The sequence below is a fragment of the Saimiri boliviensis genome, chromosome 16 (assembly GCF_048565385.1).
Source record: "Saimiri boliviensis isolate mSaiBol1 chromosome 16, mSaiBol1.pri, whole genome shotgun sequence".
Classification (NCBI taxonomy): domain Eukaryota; kingdom Metazoa; phylum Chordata; class Mammalia; order Primates; family Cebidae; genus Saimiri; species Saimiri boliviensis.
The window spans coordinates 76,544,607-76,563,318 of record NC_133464.1 but is presented as its reverse complement, the minus strand read 5'-3'; the positions used below and the strand labels follow the sequence as shown (position 1 = coordinate 76,563,318).

Here is an 18,712-nt window from a genome sequence, read left to right as displayed (position 1 = left end):
AACCAACATCTGGCACCTGGTGGAAATTCATTAAATAGTTGATGTATAGATGAATGGGAAACTAAAGGAATAACTTCAGGTTCCAGGTATTCAGGGTTTGGTAAAAGGAAATCTGTAGTTTTCAACAAGGTCAAGTATTAGGAAGAGCCTGTATGCTGAGAAAGATGATTAATTTTGGACATATTGAGTTTGAAACGAGTATAAAACATCAAGGTACAGAGGTCTGATGCTATACATAGTATAAAATGTAGGAATAACACCTAGGGGAAAAGTCAGGCATGAGGATAAAGAATATTTTCATTGTCAGGTGATAATTTAAGCAATGGAAATGACTCACATTAGCCAGGGAAAGTGTCTAAGGAAGATACCCAACTTTGGAAACATTTCTTTTTTAGGAATCAGGAAGAGGTAAAACCAGTAAAAGAAGAAAAGAGGGACAGTGATGCTGAGAATTTTAAAAGAAGGAAATGTAAACTGTCATAGCTATCAGGAAAGTTGAGTAGAATGAGTTTGTGCATGTTGGGCATGTATCTGGGAGGTCATTAACAACTTTATTGAGAACACTTTCTGTAGAGTAGTGGGACAAATGAGAGTTTACTGAGTAGAAATTTAGGAGGTGAAAATAGCTATGTTACCTATTCAAGAAGGTTGACTGTGGAGTATAAGTAACAGTGAGTATTAGCTTGAGACAGAGATAACGGTGAGTGATAAAATAAGAATTTCAAAGGTGTGCAAGGCTTTTGGGCTAAATGAAAGGGGTACTTTAAAAAAGATATAAATAGGTAGAAGAAAAAGGGAGAGAGGCAGGATAATTGAAAGAAGGGGTCTCCTGAGGAGACTGAGGTATTAGACAGAGTAGAGCGTTTAGGTGAAGGTGAGAGAAGAGGATGGGTAGACATTTTCCTGGTAAAGGAGATAAGGAGTACTGTGATGGAATTGGATGGGACACTAAGAGGGTCCATGATTCACAGCCTGTCTTATATTATGTGTTATGTGAGGTAGATTGTAAAGGCTGGGAATAAGTGTGTGAGAAGGCTATAATAAGTGTTATAGCCTTGAAAAGTGTGGTATTGTTTTGTAATGGCAACTGTGATGAATGCAAAACAGTTACCAGAATAGGATCACCACGTAGCAAATGTGGTTCTGCAAAAAAGGCATGTTCCCAAATATTTATATGTGTACTAGTTAATAATATTAAATGTTTTCTCTCCATTATAGCACAACTAAGGAACGTCAAGAGATACAGAATCTAAATTTTACTGCACCTGGTCAAGAATTTCTGTCTAAATCTCATTTGTATGAACATCTGACTTTGGAAAAATCTTCAAGCAGTTTAGCAGTTTCAGGGCAGCCATTTTATCAAGTTTCTGCTACAAGAAATGAAAGAATGAGACGCTTGATTACTACAGGCAAACCAACCAAAGTCTTCGTTCCACCTTTTAAAACTAAATCACATTTTCACGGAGATGAACAGTGTGTTAGGAATATTAGCTTGGAGGAAAATAAACAAAAACAAAACATTGATGGCCATGTCTCCGGTGGTAGTAAAAATAAGATTAATGACAGTGAGATTCATCAGTTTAACAAAAACAACTCCAATCAAGCAGCAACTGTAATTTTCACAAAGTGTGAAGAAGAACCTTTAGGTATTGTATGACAATTTGTGTGATGAATTTTGCCTTTCAGTTAGATATTTCCCTTATTAAATAATGTTCTGATGGTTTTCCCCCTTTTGTGATGATAATTTTAAAACTCTTATTAATGCTTTAGATTTTCTGAATCCAAAGTATTCTATTTATACAACTTTACAAGTTGAATCATTCTTTCATTTATGAAGATTTAAAAGGGGTACCCTTTTTAAAGAAAAGGGGAGCATGTAAAATTTGAGCAGATTGATATGTATAATTTTTTAAAGCAGGGCTGTGCTTTTTAAATTCAATTTTATTTTTACTAAGTATTTATTCTTTAATAGATTTAATTACAAGTCTTCAGAATGCCAGAGAGACACAGGATATGCGAATTAAGGAGAAACGAAGGCAGTGCATCTTTCCACAACCAGGCAGTCTGTATCTTACAAAAACATCCACTCTGCCTCGAATCTCTCTGAAAGCAGCAGTAGGAAGCCAAGTTCCCTCTGCATGTTCTCATAAACAGGTATGTGTTTGTCTACAATACTGATGGCATTTATGACAAAGTATTATTTCATTAACTAGTATCTACAAATAGTTTTTTGTTGTTGTTTTTGTTTTTGTTTTTGTTTTTTTAAGACGGAGTCTCCCACCGTCGCCCAGTCTAGAGTACAGTGGCACAATCTTGGCTCACTGCAATTTCTGCCTCCCAGGTTCAAGTGATTCTCCTGCCTCAGCCTCCTGAGTAGCTGGGATTACAGGCGTACACCACCGTGCCCGGTTCATTTTTGTATTTTTAGTAGAGATGGGGTTTCACCATGTTGGTCAGGCTGGTCTTGAACTCCTGACCTTGTGATCTGCCCGCCTTCTCCCAAAGTGCTAGGAATACAGGCGAGAGCCCCTGCACCTGGCCATGGCTTTATTTAAAGAATGAACACATTAGTGCAGGAATGGATGAATGAAATCATCATGTTTCCTAATTAGCCTACAGTGGCAGCCGCTGGACCCTTGCTAGGCCTGCCTCATCCTACTAAAGTGATCTGTGCTTCCAAATTACTATTTGTCTTCCCCCTTCAAATCTTTCTTATTTTGTCGTTGTAAATGCTCTCAGCTAAGTGTTAGAGAAAAGTAGTCTTATTAATATTCAAATGTGAATAACTGATAGCTCTGAAACCTTCTGTGAGCTATTTATATTTTCAAAATAGGATTCTCCTTAAGACAGTACTGTGTAGATATAACTTTAGGCAATGGAAAGGTGAAAATAATGTTGGTGATATTAATAGCTAACTAAACATTTTCTAGGTGTGAGGCGCTCTTCTAAGAACTTCACATGCATTAGGTATATCTTGCTTAATCCTCACAGCTACCTTGAAAGAAAGGCACCATTATTTTGTTTTCATTTTGCAAATGAGAGAACTGAAGCATAGAGAGAGTTAAGTAACTGCTCCAAAGTCACTTAACTAGTAAATGGAAGAGCTGTGATTCCAAAGCAGAGTCTGACTCCAGAGTCAAACTCTGAACAAAGGAAAAGACACTTTGGGTTCGATATCCTGGGGTGAAAGCAAGCGCTCTGGACATAAGCCAAGCCTATGTACAAATCTGACTAACTGAGGTCACATTCCCTAAAATACTTACACTTTTCCCCTTTGTTTCCAGTCTAAGCTTTTGAACTTAAGAGATTTTGTAAAATATTACATTTTTTATCCTCATAGTACCTTCCTGTGGCAAATTCAACAGGAAACGTATACACAGGAGGTAGAAAAGGTACAGCAGATTGTGGAATGTGTGGGTCATTTATATTAAAATTTTTAGTTTCTAGTAAATAACGTAAATGTTTTTGTAGTGAATATTCTAGTATTTAAATGAAAAATTTGGGGTAAATTCTCTTTTGGTTTTTTATAATTAATTGTTTTTCTATAATGCATGTTCATTTTAAATTGTTTTTCATTAATTTTTTCTGTTTATTTTGTGTAGCTATATATGTATGGCGTTTCTAAACATTGTGTAAAAATTAACAGCAAAAATGCAGAGTCTTTTCAGTTTCACACTCAAGATTATTTTGGTAAGGAAAGTTTATGGGCTAAAAAGGGAATACAGTTGGCTGATGGTGGATGGCTCATACCCTCCAATGATGGAAAGGCTGGAAAAGAAGAATTTTATAGGTACTCTATGCAAAAAGATTATATGTTAACTTTTGTGTATTCTATCATCCCTCTCATTCCCTCAAGTCCCTCATTCTTCTCTTGAACTAGTTGGCTAGAAATCAAATTTTTATGCATTGAATTATTTTAAGTGCATTATGGTTAAGCATTCTGTTGAAATCTTTTGAAAAGTGCCATTTGTCTTGGGTTTAATGAACTGGATTTCCTTCAATTTGGACATGATTTTTATGCATTTATAAATAAAGGCATTAAATTAAAAAGAATTAAAAAGTTGAATTTGAGGACCAGACATGGTGGCTCATGCCTGTAATCCCAGCAGTTTGGGAGGCTGAGTGAGCAGATCTCTTGATCTCAGGAGTTTGAGACCAGCCTGGGCAACATGGTGAAACCCATCTCTACAAACAAATTTATAAAGTAGCCCAGCCAGTCTTGGTGGCTCACACCAGTAATCCCAACACTGGGAGACCCAGGCAGGTAGATTACCTGAGGTCAGGAGTTTGAGACTAGCCTGGCCAACATGATGAAACCCCACCTCTACTAAAAATGCAAATATTAGCTGGGTGTGGTGATGCACACCAGTAATTCCAGCTACTTGGGAGTCTGAGGCAGGAGAATCATTTGAGCCCAATAGGTGGAGGTTGCAGTGAGCCAAGATCATGCCACTGCACTCCAGCCTGGGTGACAGAGCAAAACTGTCTCAGCAAAAAAAAAATCAGCCTGTCATGGTGCATACATCTGTAGTCCCGGCTACTTGGAAGGCTGATATAGGAGGATGGCTTGAGCCCAGGAGGCAGAGGTCTCAGTGAGCTGAGGTTGCATCTCTGCACTCCAGCTGTGGTGACAGAGCAAGGTTCTGTTGTATAAAAGGCCAGGTGCGGTGGCTCATGCCTGTAATCACAGGCTTTGGGAGGCTGAGGTGGTCAGATCACTTGAGGTCAGGAGTTTGACACCAGCCTTGCCAACATAGCAAAACACCGTCTCTACTAAACATACAAAAAAATTATCCAGGCATAGTGGCGTGCACCTGTAATCCCAGCTACTGGGGAGGGTGAGGCAGGAGAATTGCTTGAACCCAAGAGTCAAGATTGCACCACTGCACTCCAGCCTAGGCAGTGGAGCAAGACTGCATCTCAAAAAAAGAATAAGTTAAATTTGAAATGGCTTTATGGTAGATTACTCCCCCGATACACTCTTACTTCATGTTCTTTTTCATTGTATATTTTAATAGATATATAAATAAACACAAAAGGTTAAACAGAAATATTTGAATATCAATAATACCAAATAACTAGAAAATCTCAGAGCCCTAAAACAGCAACAATTGAGAAACTATATAACCTCTTTTTTATTATAGTGTTTGCAGAGGCATAATTTCAACCTTTTTGCTATTAGAGAGATAATACTTTATGCCAGTGGCAAAAGATGGGATTTATTTCCTCGGCATCCTTATTTTAAAATTTCGCTATATATTTCCAAACTTTGTGGTTTTGGAAAGTGGTAAAATGTTTTTTCCTGAATTTGGTTTTAACTTTAAAAAACAGAAATATTGTGTACATCTTGCGTGTCTTATATAACAAACATCTGCTTATAGATTCTAGTAAGAAGAGTATGTTAAATAGTTATATTATTTTCCGTTACTAAATAGACTGCATAAGGTATAGGTTAAGAATGATTGCCATGTAGTCAACTGGGAATGTAGAAGCTCTTGTTAGTTTTTTTGATAATTCAACAAATCTCTGTTGAGCATCTGCTATGTGCCAGGTACTATTCTGGGTACTAGGGATAATAAAAAAAAATCCCTGCCCTAATAAGTCATACATTCTAGTGGGCATGGAAGGCATAGAAAATATTGAAAAATAAGTGAATTGTATAGTATGTTAGAAGAAGATGCATACTATAAAGATAGATAGAGCTGGAAAGGTGGCAGAGAAAGTTGGGCAAGGTGATGCGATTTTTAATTTAATAAGTAATTAGAAAGGCTAAGTCAGCTATATTTGATAAATGACCTAAAGTAAAAGGAGGGAGCATGGGACTATCCTAGCGAAAGCCTCCAATCCTTTAAGAGGGGAGCATGCTTGAAGTGTCTGAGGAACAGGAAGTTAGTGCAGCTGGAGTAGAGTGGGCAGGAGAAGAGTAGTAACAGATGAGATACAAAGGGAGGACTTCATAGACCTTCATAAGAACCTTACCATTTACTCTTCACATTTTTTACTGAATAACCTACTGAAAGGCTTAAAGCAAACGGTGATATGATCTGACTTTTTTTGAGACAGAGTCTCTTGCATAGGCTGGAGTGCAGTGGTGTAATCTCCCCTCACTGCAACCTCCACCTCCCAGGTTCAAGCGATTCTCCTGCCTCAGCCTCTGGAATAGCTGGGACTACAGGTACAGGCCATCCCTTGCGGCTGATTTTTGTATTTTTAGTAGAGACAAGGTTTCACCGTGTTGCCCAGGCTGATCTCGAACTCCTTACCTCAGACAATCCACCCTCCTCGACTTCCCAAAGTGCTGGAATTACAGAGGTGAGCCACCGTGCCCAGCCTGATCTGACTTATATTTTTGAAAAAATAATTCTGGCTGTTTGTTGAGATTGGCTTACTGTAGGGAGAGGGGCAAGGATGGATTCAGAGAGACCATTTAAGAAGCTATTACAGAAGTCCATGTGAGAGGTGGTTGCTTGGACCAGGGAGGTGGCAGTAGAATTGGTGAAAAGCAGTTTGACTCTGGTATATTTCATTAGTGGCACCATCAGGATTTGCTCAAGGATTAGATGTAAAATGTGAGAGAGGAGGAGAATAAGAATGGCTCCAAAGATTTTGGCCTTAGGAGCTGGAAGGATAGGGTTACTGTGTAACTACCAGAATTGAGAAGACCAAAGATGGAAGGAAATGGAAAGTTTGGTTTTGGACATTTGAAGCTTGAGATGTAATGGTAGACATCCAAGTGGAGATGTTAGGTAGGCTGTTGGATATGCAAGTCTATACATAGGTAAATTATAAGCCAAAGAAATCGATTTACAAGTCATCGCCATATAGATGGACTTTAAAGCTATGAAAAAGAGACTGAGAAAGAGCAACCAGAAAGTTAGGAGTAAATGCAGAATGGGGTGTTGCATGCCAAGTGAAGCTGGAATTTCGGGGAATGGAAAATAACCAGCTGTGGCAGCCGCTTCCAATAAATAAAGTAAGATGAGGACTGAGATTGGCCACTGGATTTAACACTGCAGAAGACATTACATTAATAAAAATAGCTCAGTAGATTGGTGGTGTGATACCTGATTAGAATGCAATTAAGGAGCAGTTGAAGAAGAGGAGTTGGAGACACAGAATATAGTCGATTATTTTGGTAGTTGCCAAAAAGAAGCAGAGAGAGGGGCGTTGCTTGGAGAGGAAAGTAGGATCAGAGTCTTAGTTTTGGCTTGTTTTAAGGTAGGAAAAAAACATTTCTTAGGCTGTTTCACATTGTTCAGTAGAGAAGAAAAAAATTGATGATTCAGGAGAGGGAGGAGGCATTTCCTAGATCATCAGCCTTGTAGGCAGCAAGGGATAGGAGCTAGTGCACAAATGGTAGAAGAGGGCAAAATGTAAGGATCTCCCACACGTATCCTAAACTGTATAGTCTTCTCCTCACAGAGCATTCAGCCCTTAATTATTATTATTTTTTTGTTTTAGGGAACAACAACAAAAATCTGCTGTAGCAATGTGCAGATTTTTTTCAAAAAAATTTTTAAAAATATTTTTAAAAAATTATAAATTTTTACAGTTTTATTGAGAAAGGGCATCCTGTTTTGTGTTTGGCATTAAAGTATTGACAAGTCTGTCTCAAGGAGTAAACAGAAATTTTGAAAGAGGGAAATGGCAAGAGAATCTGGTTGGCTCTGAGAGCTACAAGTCAGTTCTTGGAAGAGGGCAAAGTATAGGGATACAGATGCCCTGCGTGGATAGATACGAGGACGGGAGCTTATGGAAGTTCTCTTTTGATTACTTCTGTTGTCTTAGTGCTAAGAGTATGAATGAGAAAGGAGGAGTTCAGAGATTTGAGAACAGAGGGGACAGGATCAGGGACAGCACCAAGCATAGGCAGTTCTCAGGTGGGATTTCTAAAAATCTCTTTAATAAGAAGAATAGGCCAGGCACGGTGACTCAAGCCTGTAATCCCAGCACTTTGGGAGGCCGAGGTGGGTGGATCACGAGGTCGAGAGATCGAGACCATCCTGGTCAACATGGTGAAACCCCGTCTCTACTAAAAATGCAAAACATTAGCTGGGCATGGTGGCGCATGCCTGTAATCCCCGCTATCTGGGAGGCTGAGGCAGGAGAATTGCCTGAACCCGGGAGGCGGAGGTTGCGGTGAGCCAAGATCGTGCCATTGCACTCCAGCCTGGGTAACAAGAGTGAAACTCCGTCTCAAAAAAAAAAAAAAAAGAAAAATCTAAAATATAATTATTTAAAATCAAGGATCTCATTTTTCAGGAACCAATATGAGTTGAAATCATTCTGTTCGCCTTTTTTTTTTTTTTTTTTTTTTTTTTTTTTTTTTTTTTTTTTTTTTTGAGATGGAGTTTTGCTCTTGTTACCCAGGCTGGAGTGCAATGGCGCGATCTCGGCTCACCGCAGCCTCTGCCTCCCGGGTTCAGGCAATTCTCCTGCCTCAGCCTCCTGAGTAGCTGGGATTATAGGCACACGCCACCATGCCCAGCTAATTTTTTGTATTTTTAGTAGAGACGGGGTTTCACCATGTTGACCAGGTTGGTCTCGATCTCTCGACCTCGTGATCCACCCGCCTCAGCCTCCCAAAGTGCTGGAATTACAGGCTTGAGCCACCGCGCCCGGCCTCATTCTGTTCACTCTTAAGTGGAATTTTTTGTTCTGTTTTGATACTTTGAGATAAGGGTCTCACTCTGTTGAGTGCAGTGGCACTATCATGGCTCACTGCAGCCGCAGCCTCAGCCTCCTGGGCTCAAGCAATCCTTTCACCACAGCCTCCCCAGAAGCTGGGACCACAGATGTGAGCTACCACTCTTGGCTAATTTTTTTTTATTTTTGTAGAGATGGGTTGGGGGCAGGAGCCTTACCATGTTGCCAAGGCTAGTCTCAAACTCCAGGCCTCAAGCAGTCCTCCTGCTTCAGCCTCCCAAAATGCTGGGTGTATAGGCATGAGCCACCATGCTTGGCAAGTGAAGTTTTTATCAGTATGATACTTTGATACACGTCAAATAATTTTCTGAAATTATATTACTTGAAGATCATATGAACTTGTAAAAACTTAATGACCTTGAACAATGTAGTTTTTGTACAGAGAACAGTCATAGTTGTTGAATTCAGTATCATCCTATGTGGTTTTTATGATATTATTCTACCTTTATTTGTTCAGGGCTCTGTGTGACACTCCAGGTGTGGATCCAAAGCTTATTTCTAGAATTTGGGTTTATAATCACTACAGATGGATCATATGGAAACTGGCAGCTATGGAATTTGCCTTTCCTAAGGAATTTGCTAATAGATGCCTAAGCCCAGAAAGGGTGCTTCTTCAACTAAAATACAGGCAAGTTTAAAGCATTACATTATGTAATCATATACTGCAGTATGGTTAAGGTTTCTGTGTAGTGTGTGACTTCCATGTCAAAATGGTGCACAAGCCAGTTGTCAGTGACAGTTGCCATCCCACACTGCTGTTTTCTTGTCATCCCTAGCCCCCATTTAAGAGAGATCACACATTGATACATCTCTTGCTTCCCTCTTTCCCTATCCCCTCCTTAACCTCTTGACATAGGAGAAGAATATGAGTTATTAATTTGATCTGCTATTGGGGATTTCTAATGAAGCATTTTTGCATTTATTTTTTGCTTTTTAAAAAGAATTCATATTTTAAACAATGCGAAACAATATATTGCTAGCTATAAAATTTTAAATTCTCAGTATTTCTTAGATAAATTTTTATTCTCACTTATTCAGTGACTTGTTTAAACAGTGGAATTCTAGAGTCACACTTCCTAAACTATGCATTTTTGTTTTCACTTTTAGATATGATATGGAAATTGATAAAAGCAGAAGATCGGCTATAAAAAAGATAATGGAAAGGGACGACACAGCTGCAAAAACACTTGTTCTCTGTGTTTCTGACATAATTTCGTTGAGCGCAAATATATCTGAAACTTCTAGCAATAAAACTAGTAGTGCAGATACCCAAAAAGTGGCCATTATTGAACTTACAGATGGGTGGTATGCTGTTAAGGCCCAGTTAGACCCTCCCCTCTTAGCTGTCTTAAAGAAAGGCAGACTGACAGTTGGTCAGAAGATTATTCTTCATGGAGCAGAACTGGTGGGCTCTCCTGATGCCTGTACACCTCTTGAAGCCCCAGAATCTCTTATGTTAAAGGTAAATTAATGTGTACTCTTGGTAAAAATCAATCACTGGTTCAGTTAAAATCTAGAGAGGTTTTATATTTAAATTTTAAATACTTAGGAAGAATTCTCAATTTCTTAAATGTACTGATAATTTTAATATCAAAAGCATATTCTTCAGACAGTTAAAGTTTTTGTGCAGTTTTTGGGAGGGCCGGAGATCTTTCTTGAGCCTAAATAATGCATTTCCAGTTAAAGAGCAAAAGTAAATTTGCACCGTTTGATTTTCGTATCTGTAGCTTGCTGCCCTCTTGTTGTCATAGCTTTGCTTTGATCAGATCCCTAATCCACTTAAACAATTACATTTTAGTACTTCTCAAATATGTAATAGATATACTTTTCATCTCTATATAGATTTTAAACTACATAACAGGACTTTGTCATACTGAGTGGTCTGCAGTATAGCTATCTGAAATTACTGATAATATTGTAAATTCAGATTCACTTAAAAGGTAACCTTGCAGAGAATTTACTTCTGTTGTATTCTGGATCACTCTAAGAAGAACATTTTATAAATTGAACATTTTTAAGGTAAAGATATATTTTGTTTGGCATTAGTTCTCTGTTGGATTGATTGCTTTTTACTGAAAGCATTCCATCAAACTGAAACAGTCTTTTGTTTTATGTTGCTCACAATATCAAGCTTGCAGTGGCTTTCATTTTCTTGTTTCGGTTTTTTTTTTTTCTTTTCTTTTTCTTGTTTTGTTTTTATCAAATCAGTACATGTGCATAATTTAGAAACTCAGGTAATATAAGACGTATAACCAGAAAAAAGCAGTTGCGCCGGGCGCGGTGGCTCAAGCCTGTAATCCCAGCACTTTGGGAGGCCGAGGCGGGTGGATCACGAGGTCAAGAGATCGAGACCATCCTGGTCAACATGGTGAAACCCCGTCTCTACTAAAAATACAAAAAATTAGCTGGGCATGGTGGTGCGTGCCTGTAATCCCAGCTACTCGGGAGGCTGAGGCAGGAGAATTGCCTGAACCCAGGAGGTGGAGGTTGCAGTGAGCCGATATCGCGCCATTGCACTCCACCCTGGGTAACAAGAGTGAAACTCTGTCTCAAAAAAAAAAAAAAAAAAAAAAAAAGCATTTGCTAGCACACCCCTCCTCATCCCCATTCATGGTCCCAAGAGGCAGTCATGAAGATTTTCAGTGCCTTTGGCTATTTCTTTAGCTTGTACTGCCGTCGGCTTTTTCTTATCAGTACATACAGCATCTGTTAACTTTCTGCTATGGAAAATGAGGATTTAAGTCGCTTACTCCATCACTGCCGCATATTTCTCTACCCCGTTCCCCATGTTCCCTTTACTGGTATAGCACCAGTGAAATCTGTATTCAATGTATACATTATAATGACTGAAAAATATTTTTTGCAATTTAATACCTAATATACTATGATCACATTTCCCTTCTTTACAGCTTACTGCTTTCCATGGAGTTATTAACTGTCCTTTTAATTTCTCTTAATCTTCTATAGTCCTTACACAGGAGCTATAAAAATCCCGCCTAATATGTTGAAATTTCTCCATTGGTTCTATTTCTGTTTCTTGGAGAACCCCTGGACCTCTTCATATTCTTACTTCATTCTGAGGTGCTCATTTTCTACGTGTGCCATACAGCTCTCGTTCTGTAAATTATTCTTACCTCTTTTCTGTGTTAGAGACCCTATTTCCTGGTTTCCGTGTCATCTTTCTAAATTTTTTTCCCTAGTTTTAAGGGCCCACAACTCGCAGAGGCTTCTTGAGAAAGGGAGCACGCAGCTTTTTAAATATCTTAGGGTAAGGTTGACTGGGTATAGGTTGAAATAATTTCTTCAGAACTTTCAAGACATTTCTTTTATCTTTTTTAGCATAGCTCCTGCTAATTTCAGTGCTTTTTTTTTTTTTTTTTTTTTTTTTTTTTTTTTTTTTTTTTTGAGGCAGTGTTTCACTCTGTCACCTAGACTGGGGTGTTTTGTTTTGTACAGGTGTGTTCTCCTAATGTTGCCCAGGCTGGACTTGAATTCCTAGGCTCAAGCGGTCCTCATGCTTCACCTTTCCAGAGTGCTAGGATTACAGGCATGAACACCTTGACTTCAAGCGCTATTTTTATTTTCAGTCTTTCATTATGTGCTCTGGATTTAAGAAGTTAAAATTGGTTTGTCTTTATTTAAATTTCATACTAATGTGCTTTGGTGTCTTTTTGTTTCCCTTCCTTTTTACTAACTCTTGGCCCAGATGCTTATTGGCACTTAGTCTAGAAACACGTAATCCTTCATTGAGTTCTGGGAAATTTTCTTTAAATAGTTCTTTTATAATTTTCCTCTATTTTTTTCTCTACTTTTTTTTCTGGAACTCCTGATGTTTTGACACAAGGCCTCCTAGATTGTTCCTCTAATTTTCTTGTCTTTTCTATTTTATTATCTTTTTTTTTTTTTTTTTTTTTGAGATGGAATCTCACTCTTTCGCCAGACTGGAGTGCAGTGGCACAATCTCGGCATATTGCAACCTTCTCCTCCTCCTGGGTTCAAGCAGTTCTACTGCCTCAGCCTCCCAAGTAGCTGGGACTACAGATGCGTACAACCATACCCAGCTAATTTTTTTTTTTTTGATATGGAGTCTTGCTCTCTCACCCAGGCTGGAATGCAGTGGCACCATCTTGGCTTATTGCAGCCTTTGCCTCCTGGGTTCAATCAGTTCTGCCTCAGCCTCCCAAGTAGCCGGGACTACAGGCACACATCACTATGCCTGGCTAATTTTTGTATTTTTAGTAGAGACAGGATTTCACCATATTGGCCAAGCTGGTGTCAATCTGCCTTTGCCTCCCAAAGTGCTGGATTACAGGCGTGAGCCACCACGCCCAGCCTATCTTTCTGTCTTCTAACTTCTGGGATGGTTTTTAATTTGTTCTTCTAATTCTTTTTTTTTAACGTGCCATGTTTTATAGATTTGTCTTTAAATATTTTTACATAATTTTATAACAAAATACAAAACAATTCCTAAAAATTTAGAAAGTCAAATGAAAGCAAAGAAAAAGAACTTGAATATATTTCATTTAGAGCATAAGCATACTAAGAAAGCATTTCAAGTAACTTAAAAGATGTTTTTATGTCCCTAGTGGTATCTGCCCTAAGAACAACAACAATAACAACAGCAACAAAAACTAAAAAATAAAACAAAAGCTTAAGCTATTCTTAGTAATCATACTATGATGGTAGTGTTGCTATTCTGAAGTTATGGTGTATGTGAAGTATGTTATATGTGATGTTCTTTTAGGTATATTTGTTATATGTGAGTAATTATATGATTATCATAGAGAACAGGGATCTTTTTACCAGAGAAAGGTACAGATGTGCGATTGAAGTGAAGAAAAACTCGTGGTTCTGTATTTGTATTAGAAATATCATTATGAGCTCGAGATCTCTATTGTTAAAAAATACATGCTGGCCAGGCGCAGTGGCTCATGCCTATAGTCCCAGCACTTTAAGAGGCCAAGGTGGGTGGATCACTTGAGGTCAGGAGTTCGAGACCTGCCTGGCCAACATGGTGAAACCCTGTCTCTACTAAAAATATAAAACTTAGCCAGGCATGGTGGCATGCTTCTGTAGTTCCAGCTACTGCGGGGGCTGAGGTGGGAGAATTGCTTGAACCTGGGAAGCAGAGGTTGCAGTGAGCCGAAATCATACCACTGCACTCTAGCCTGGGTGACAAAGTGAGACCCTGTCTCAAAGAAAAACAAACAAAATCATGCTTACTGGTTTCATCTATGAAAAAAACAAACAAAAAATAATAATGAACAATCTGGTAGTATTGAGTATCCCTAGCTCTCAGACTGTTTTCTAAGTACCATTTTCTCTTAAAAGAACACAAGATGTTTTGAAGAAATGCCTGATTCCAGATTCAGGGGAGGAAATATATGAGTCTGGAAAGTTTTGACATACTAGAAGAAAACTAAGTGTCAGATACTACTATTGTCATGTCAAAAGGACCCAGGAGTGTTCTAGTATAGATTCTTACTGGCCAGAGATAAAAGAATTTGAGCATCAGGAAGGATAAAAGGCTGGGCATGGTGACCCACACCTGTAATCCCAACACTTTGGGAGGCCAAGGCGGGCAAATCACTTGAGGTCAGGAGCTTGAGAGACTAGCCTGGCCAACATGGTAAAACGATGTCTCTACTAAAAAATACAAAAATTAGTGAGGCATGGTGGCAGGTGCCTGTAATCCCAGCTACTTGGGAGGCTGAGGCAGGGAGAATTGCTTGAACCCAGGAAGCAGAGGTTGCAGTGAGTTGAGATCATGCCACTGTACTCCAGCCTGGGCTTAGAGCAAGACTCCATCTCAAAAAGAAGGAAAAAAAAGGATAATAACAGCAAAAAAATTGAAATTCACAACAAATATCAATGCATTTATAAGTTCATAATGATACCTCTACTCTCATTGTCTTAAAAACTAAGTAAAGGCCAGGCACAGTGGCTAACGCTTGTAATCACAGTACTTTGGGAGGCTGAGGTGGGCAGAATGCTTGCACTTGGGTTAGAGAACAGCCTAGGCAACATGACAAAACCCCATCTCTACAAAAAATACAAAAATTAACCGGGTGTGGTGGCATGCACCTGTAGTCCCAGCTAGTTGAGAGAGGCTGTGGTGGGAGGATGGCCTGAGCCCAGGAGGCAGAGGTTGCAGTGAGTTGAGATTGTGCCACTGCACTCCAGCCTGGGCGACAGAGCCAGACCCAGTCTCAATACAATAACAAAAAATAAGTAAAAGGAGAAAAAAAAATGAGGCATTTATCTTGCTTCTCTTATATGATATATATTTTGGGACCCTTAAGTAGATGAGGGGAAGTTTCTGTTATTGTGTATGTGTGTGTGTGTTTTGAGACAAGAGTCTTACTCTGCCGCCAGGGTGGAGCACAGTGGCAGGATCTCGGCTCACTGCAGCCTCCACCTCCCAGGTTCAAGCAGTTCTGCCTCAGCCTCCCAAGTAGCTGGGACTATAGGCGTGCGCCACCACAGCTGCTAATTTTTGTATTTTCAGTAGAGACAGGGTTTTACCATGTTGGCCAGGATGGTCTTGATCCCTTGACCTTTTGATCTTCCCACCTTGGCCTCCCAAAGTGCTGGGATTACAGACGTGAGCCACCGTGCCTGACCAGTTTCTGTTTATAAGAATGTTTCAACAACTAAGGACTAGTAGACTTAAAATATAATCATTTTGCAACCCTCAAATTAGGGTTGTCTTTTCTTCTAATTCTTAAAATGAATTTGTGTCTACCAGCATAATTTTTAAGAGACCTTTATTATTTCCTATATGTTTTTCTTTTTCTGTGACATTCAGTTCTTAATTCATAGATACAGTATCTTCTCATCTTTCTAAAGCTGATGATTAATGTTTTTTATTTTTGTTGTTGTCATGTACTTGTCCAACAAATTCTTAGCTTCCAAAATTTTGGTGATATCTCATTTTCTATTCTCTGGTTGTCTTTGTGCATGTAAATTTTTTGAGGAAGCCTAGATAAATAAGAGTATTTTATTTTCTAATATAAACGTTTAAATAGCATTAAGAACTTGTAACAGTATAAACAATACGTTTGAGAAGTACTATATTTTGAAAATACAGTATTTTCACTTTTGTACAGTTTACTTACTCACTGTCTTACTAATCTCCCTAAGACTTTTTAAAGTAAATGCTTTTAAGGCAGTTCTAAAAGAATGAAAACTTTGTGATATCTGTAGTAGAATTGAATACATATTTAACTCCTAAATCAATATATTTATTAATTTGTCCAGATTTCTGCTAACAGTACTCGGCCTGCTCGCTGGTATACCAAACTTGGATTCTTTCCTGACCCTAGACCTTTTCCTCTGCCCTTATCATCACTTTTCAGTGATGGAGGAAATGTTGGTTGTGTTGATGTCATTATTCAAAGAGCATACCCTATACAGGTATGATATATTCTTGCAACTTACTATATATTTCTTTCTTTTGATACAATTAATTTTTTGTTTTTTTGAAGCAGAGTTTTGGTCTCTTGCCTGGGCTAGAGTGCAATAGCGTGATCTTGGCTCACTACAGCCTCCACCTCCCAGGTTCTAGTGATTCTCCTGCCTCAGCCTCTCAAGTAGCTGGGATTACAGGCATGTGTCACCAAGCCTGACTTATTTTGTATTTTGGTTAGAGACAGGGTTTCACCATGTTGGTCAGGCTGGTCTCGAACTCCAGACCTCAGGTGATCCACCTGTCTCAGCCTCCCAAAGTTCTGGGATTACAGGTGTGAGCCACCATGCCCTGCCTGAGACAATTAATTTGAATGTTCTATATATGACTTTTCTGTGTGTGTACCACATTATTGCAGTGGATGGAGAAGACTTCATCTGGATTATACATATTTCGCAATGAAAGAGAGGAAGAAAAGGAAGCAGCAAAACATGCGGAGGCCCAACAAAAGAGACTAGAAGCCTTATTCACTAAAATTCAAGAGGAATTTGAAGAACATGAAGGTAAAATGAGTTATATAGTACACATTTTTATTTCTAATATGAAAACAAAGTTTTAGAGACTTTCAATTTAACAGTGAGTAAATTGTTTTTGAGTAATAAATTGACTTTATTTTTGAGTATCTAGATTATTCCTTTATGGTATTAGAGAAAGAATAGCAACAAGGGACAGAAACATCAGATTATTTCTCCCTAAGCCATTTGTACTCTTTCCTCAATTCTTACCTATATTATATGACTTTTGCATTTTTGTCATTATGTTTATTGATTTTCATGTGTTATTATACCTGGAAGTAGGACCTATTATTCTCGTGGTTTCGATTTTAATATTAAAAATCATGGTGTTTTTATGTTTATTTGACATAAATTTTATTTTTTCATATCTCCCTTTTGTTGCAGAAGATTTTGTTTTTTTGCATTTCCTCATGATTTATATAGAACATGTAGCTTACATGTCTATAACTTACATTATATAGAACATGTAACTCACATTTACATAGAACATGTAAGTTACGTGTTCTCAGGCTGCTTTGTCATTTACTTGTCCAACAAATTCTTAACTTCCAAAATTTTAGTGATATCTTATTTCCTGTTCTCTCTAGTTATTTTTGTCCATGTAAATTTTTTGAGGAAGAATGTGTAACTTACATGTTCTATATAAATCTGCAGAAATATTGCTCCTTACATTTTATTTGCTTAAAATTATCACTAGATCATACTATTTTGATGAATAAGTGAATATGAAATAATTTACAGGCATACCTCAGAGATACTGTGGGTTTGATCCTAGACCACCACAATAAAGCAAGTATTACAGTAGAGCAAATCACATGAATATTTCGGTTTCCCAGGGCATACAAAAGTAATGTTTACACCATACTGTAATCTCTTAAATGAGTAGAACCATTATGTCATTTAAAAATGCACATACCTTAATATACTTTATTGCTTAAAAAAAATGTTAATGATCATCTGTGCCTTCAGTGAGTTGTAATATTTTTGCTGGTGGAGCATCTTTTATCGGTGTTGGTGCCTGCTGACTGATCAGAGTGGTAGTTGCCGAAGGTTGGGGGCAGTTGTGGCAATTTCTTAAAATAAGACAATGGCATTTGCAGCATTGATTGACTTTTCCTATCATGAAAGATTTCTCTGTAGCCTGCAGTGCTGTTTGATAGCATTTTATCCATGGTAGAACTACTTTCATAATTGGAGTCAGTTCTGTAAAACTCTACTTTATCAGAATATTGTGTAATATTCTAAATCCTTTGTTTTCATTTCAACAATATTCACAGCATCTTCACCAGGAATAGATTCCTTCAAGAAACTACTTTCTTTGCTCATCCATAAGAAGCAACTGTGTATTAATCTCTTCTCACACTGCTGTAAAGAATACCTGAGACTGTGTACTTTCTGAAGGAAAGAAGTTTAATTGACTTACAGTTACACATGGCTGGGGAGGCCTCAGGAAACTTAGAATCATGGCACAAGGCAAACAAGAAGGAAGTACCTTTTTCATAAGGTGGCAGAAGAGAGTGCAGGGGAAACTGCTACTTTTAAGCCATTAGATCTCGTGAGAACTCCCTCACTAGCACAAGAACAGCATGGTGGAAACCGCCATGATTCAATCACCTCCCACCAGGTCTCTCCCTCAACACATGGGGATTACAATTGGAGATGAGATTTGGATAGGGACACAGAGCCAAACCATATCATTCTGCCCCAGACCCTCCCAAATCTCATGTCCTTTTCACATTTCAAAACCAATTATGCCTTCCCAGCAGCTAATTCCACCGTTAGCTCAAAAGTTCAAGCCTAAAGTCTCATCTGAGACAAGACAAATCCCTTCTACCTATGTGCCTGTAAAATCAAAAGCAAATTAGATACTTCCAAGAGACAATGGGGGTACAGGCATTGGGTAAGTGTTCCCGTTCCAAATGGTAGAAACTGGCCAAAACAAAGGGGCCACAGGCCCCATGCAAGTCCAAAACCTAGCCAGGCAATCATTAAATCTTTTTTTCTTTTCTTTTTTTGAGGCAGG

The 18,712-nt window shown here is 38.5% G+C and overlaps 1 protein-coding gene across 5 annotated transcripts in view; it reads left to right on the top strand.

Annotated features, from left to right (window-relative positions):
• BRCA2 (BRCA2 DNA repair associated) overlaps positions 1 to 18,712 on the top strand; it is a 94,576-nt gene that overhangs the window by 47,695 nt on the left and 28,169 nt on the right. For all 5 annotated transcript variants that reach the window (XM_074387859.1, XM_074387860.1, XM_074387858.1 and 2 more), the window contains exons 14-20: positions 1,219 to 1,646; positions 1,973 to 2,154; positions 3,603 to 3,790; positions 9,164 to 9,334; positions 9,814 to 10,168; positions 15,967 to 16,122; positions 16,533 to 16,677. In XM_074387859.1, the coding sequence (XP_074243960.1) occupies positions 1,219 to 1,646; positions 1,973 to 2,154; positions 3,603 to 3,790; positions 9,164 to 9,334; positions 9,814 to 10,168; positions 15,967 to 16,122; positions 16,533 to 16,677 (1,625 nt within the window). The remainder of the gene's footprint in view (positions 1 to 1,218; positions 1,647 to 1,972; positions 2,155 to 3,602; positions 3,791 to 9,163; positions 9,335 to 9,813; positions 10,169 to 15,966; positions 16,123 to 16,532; positions 16,678 to 18,712) is intronic.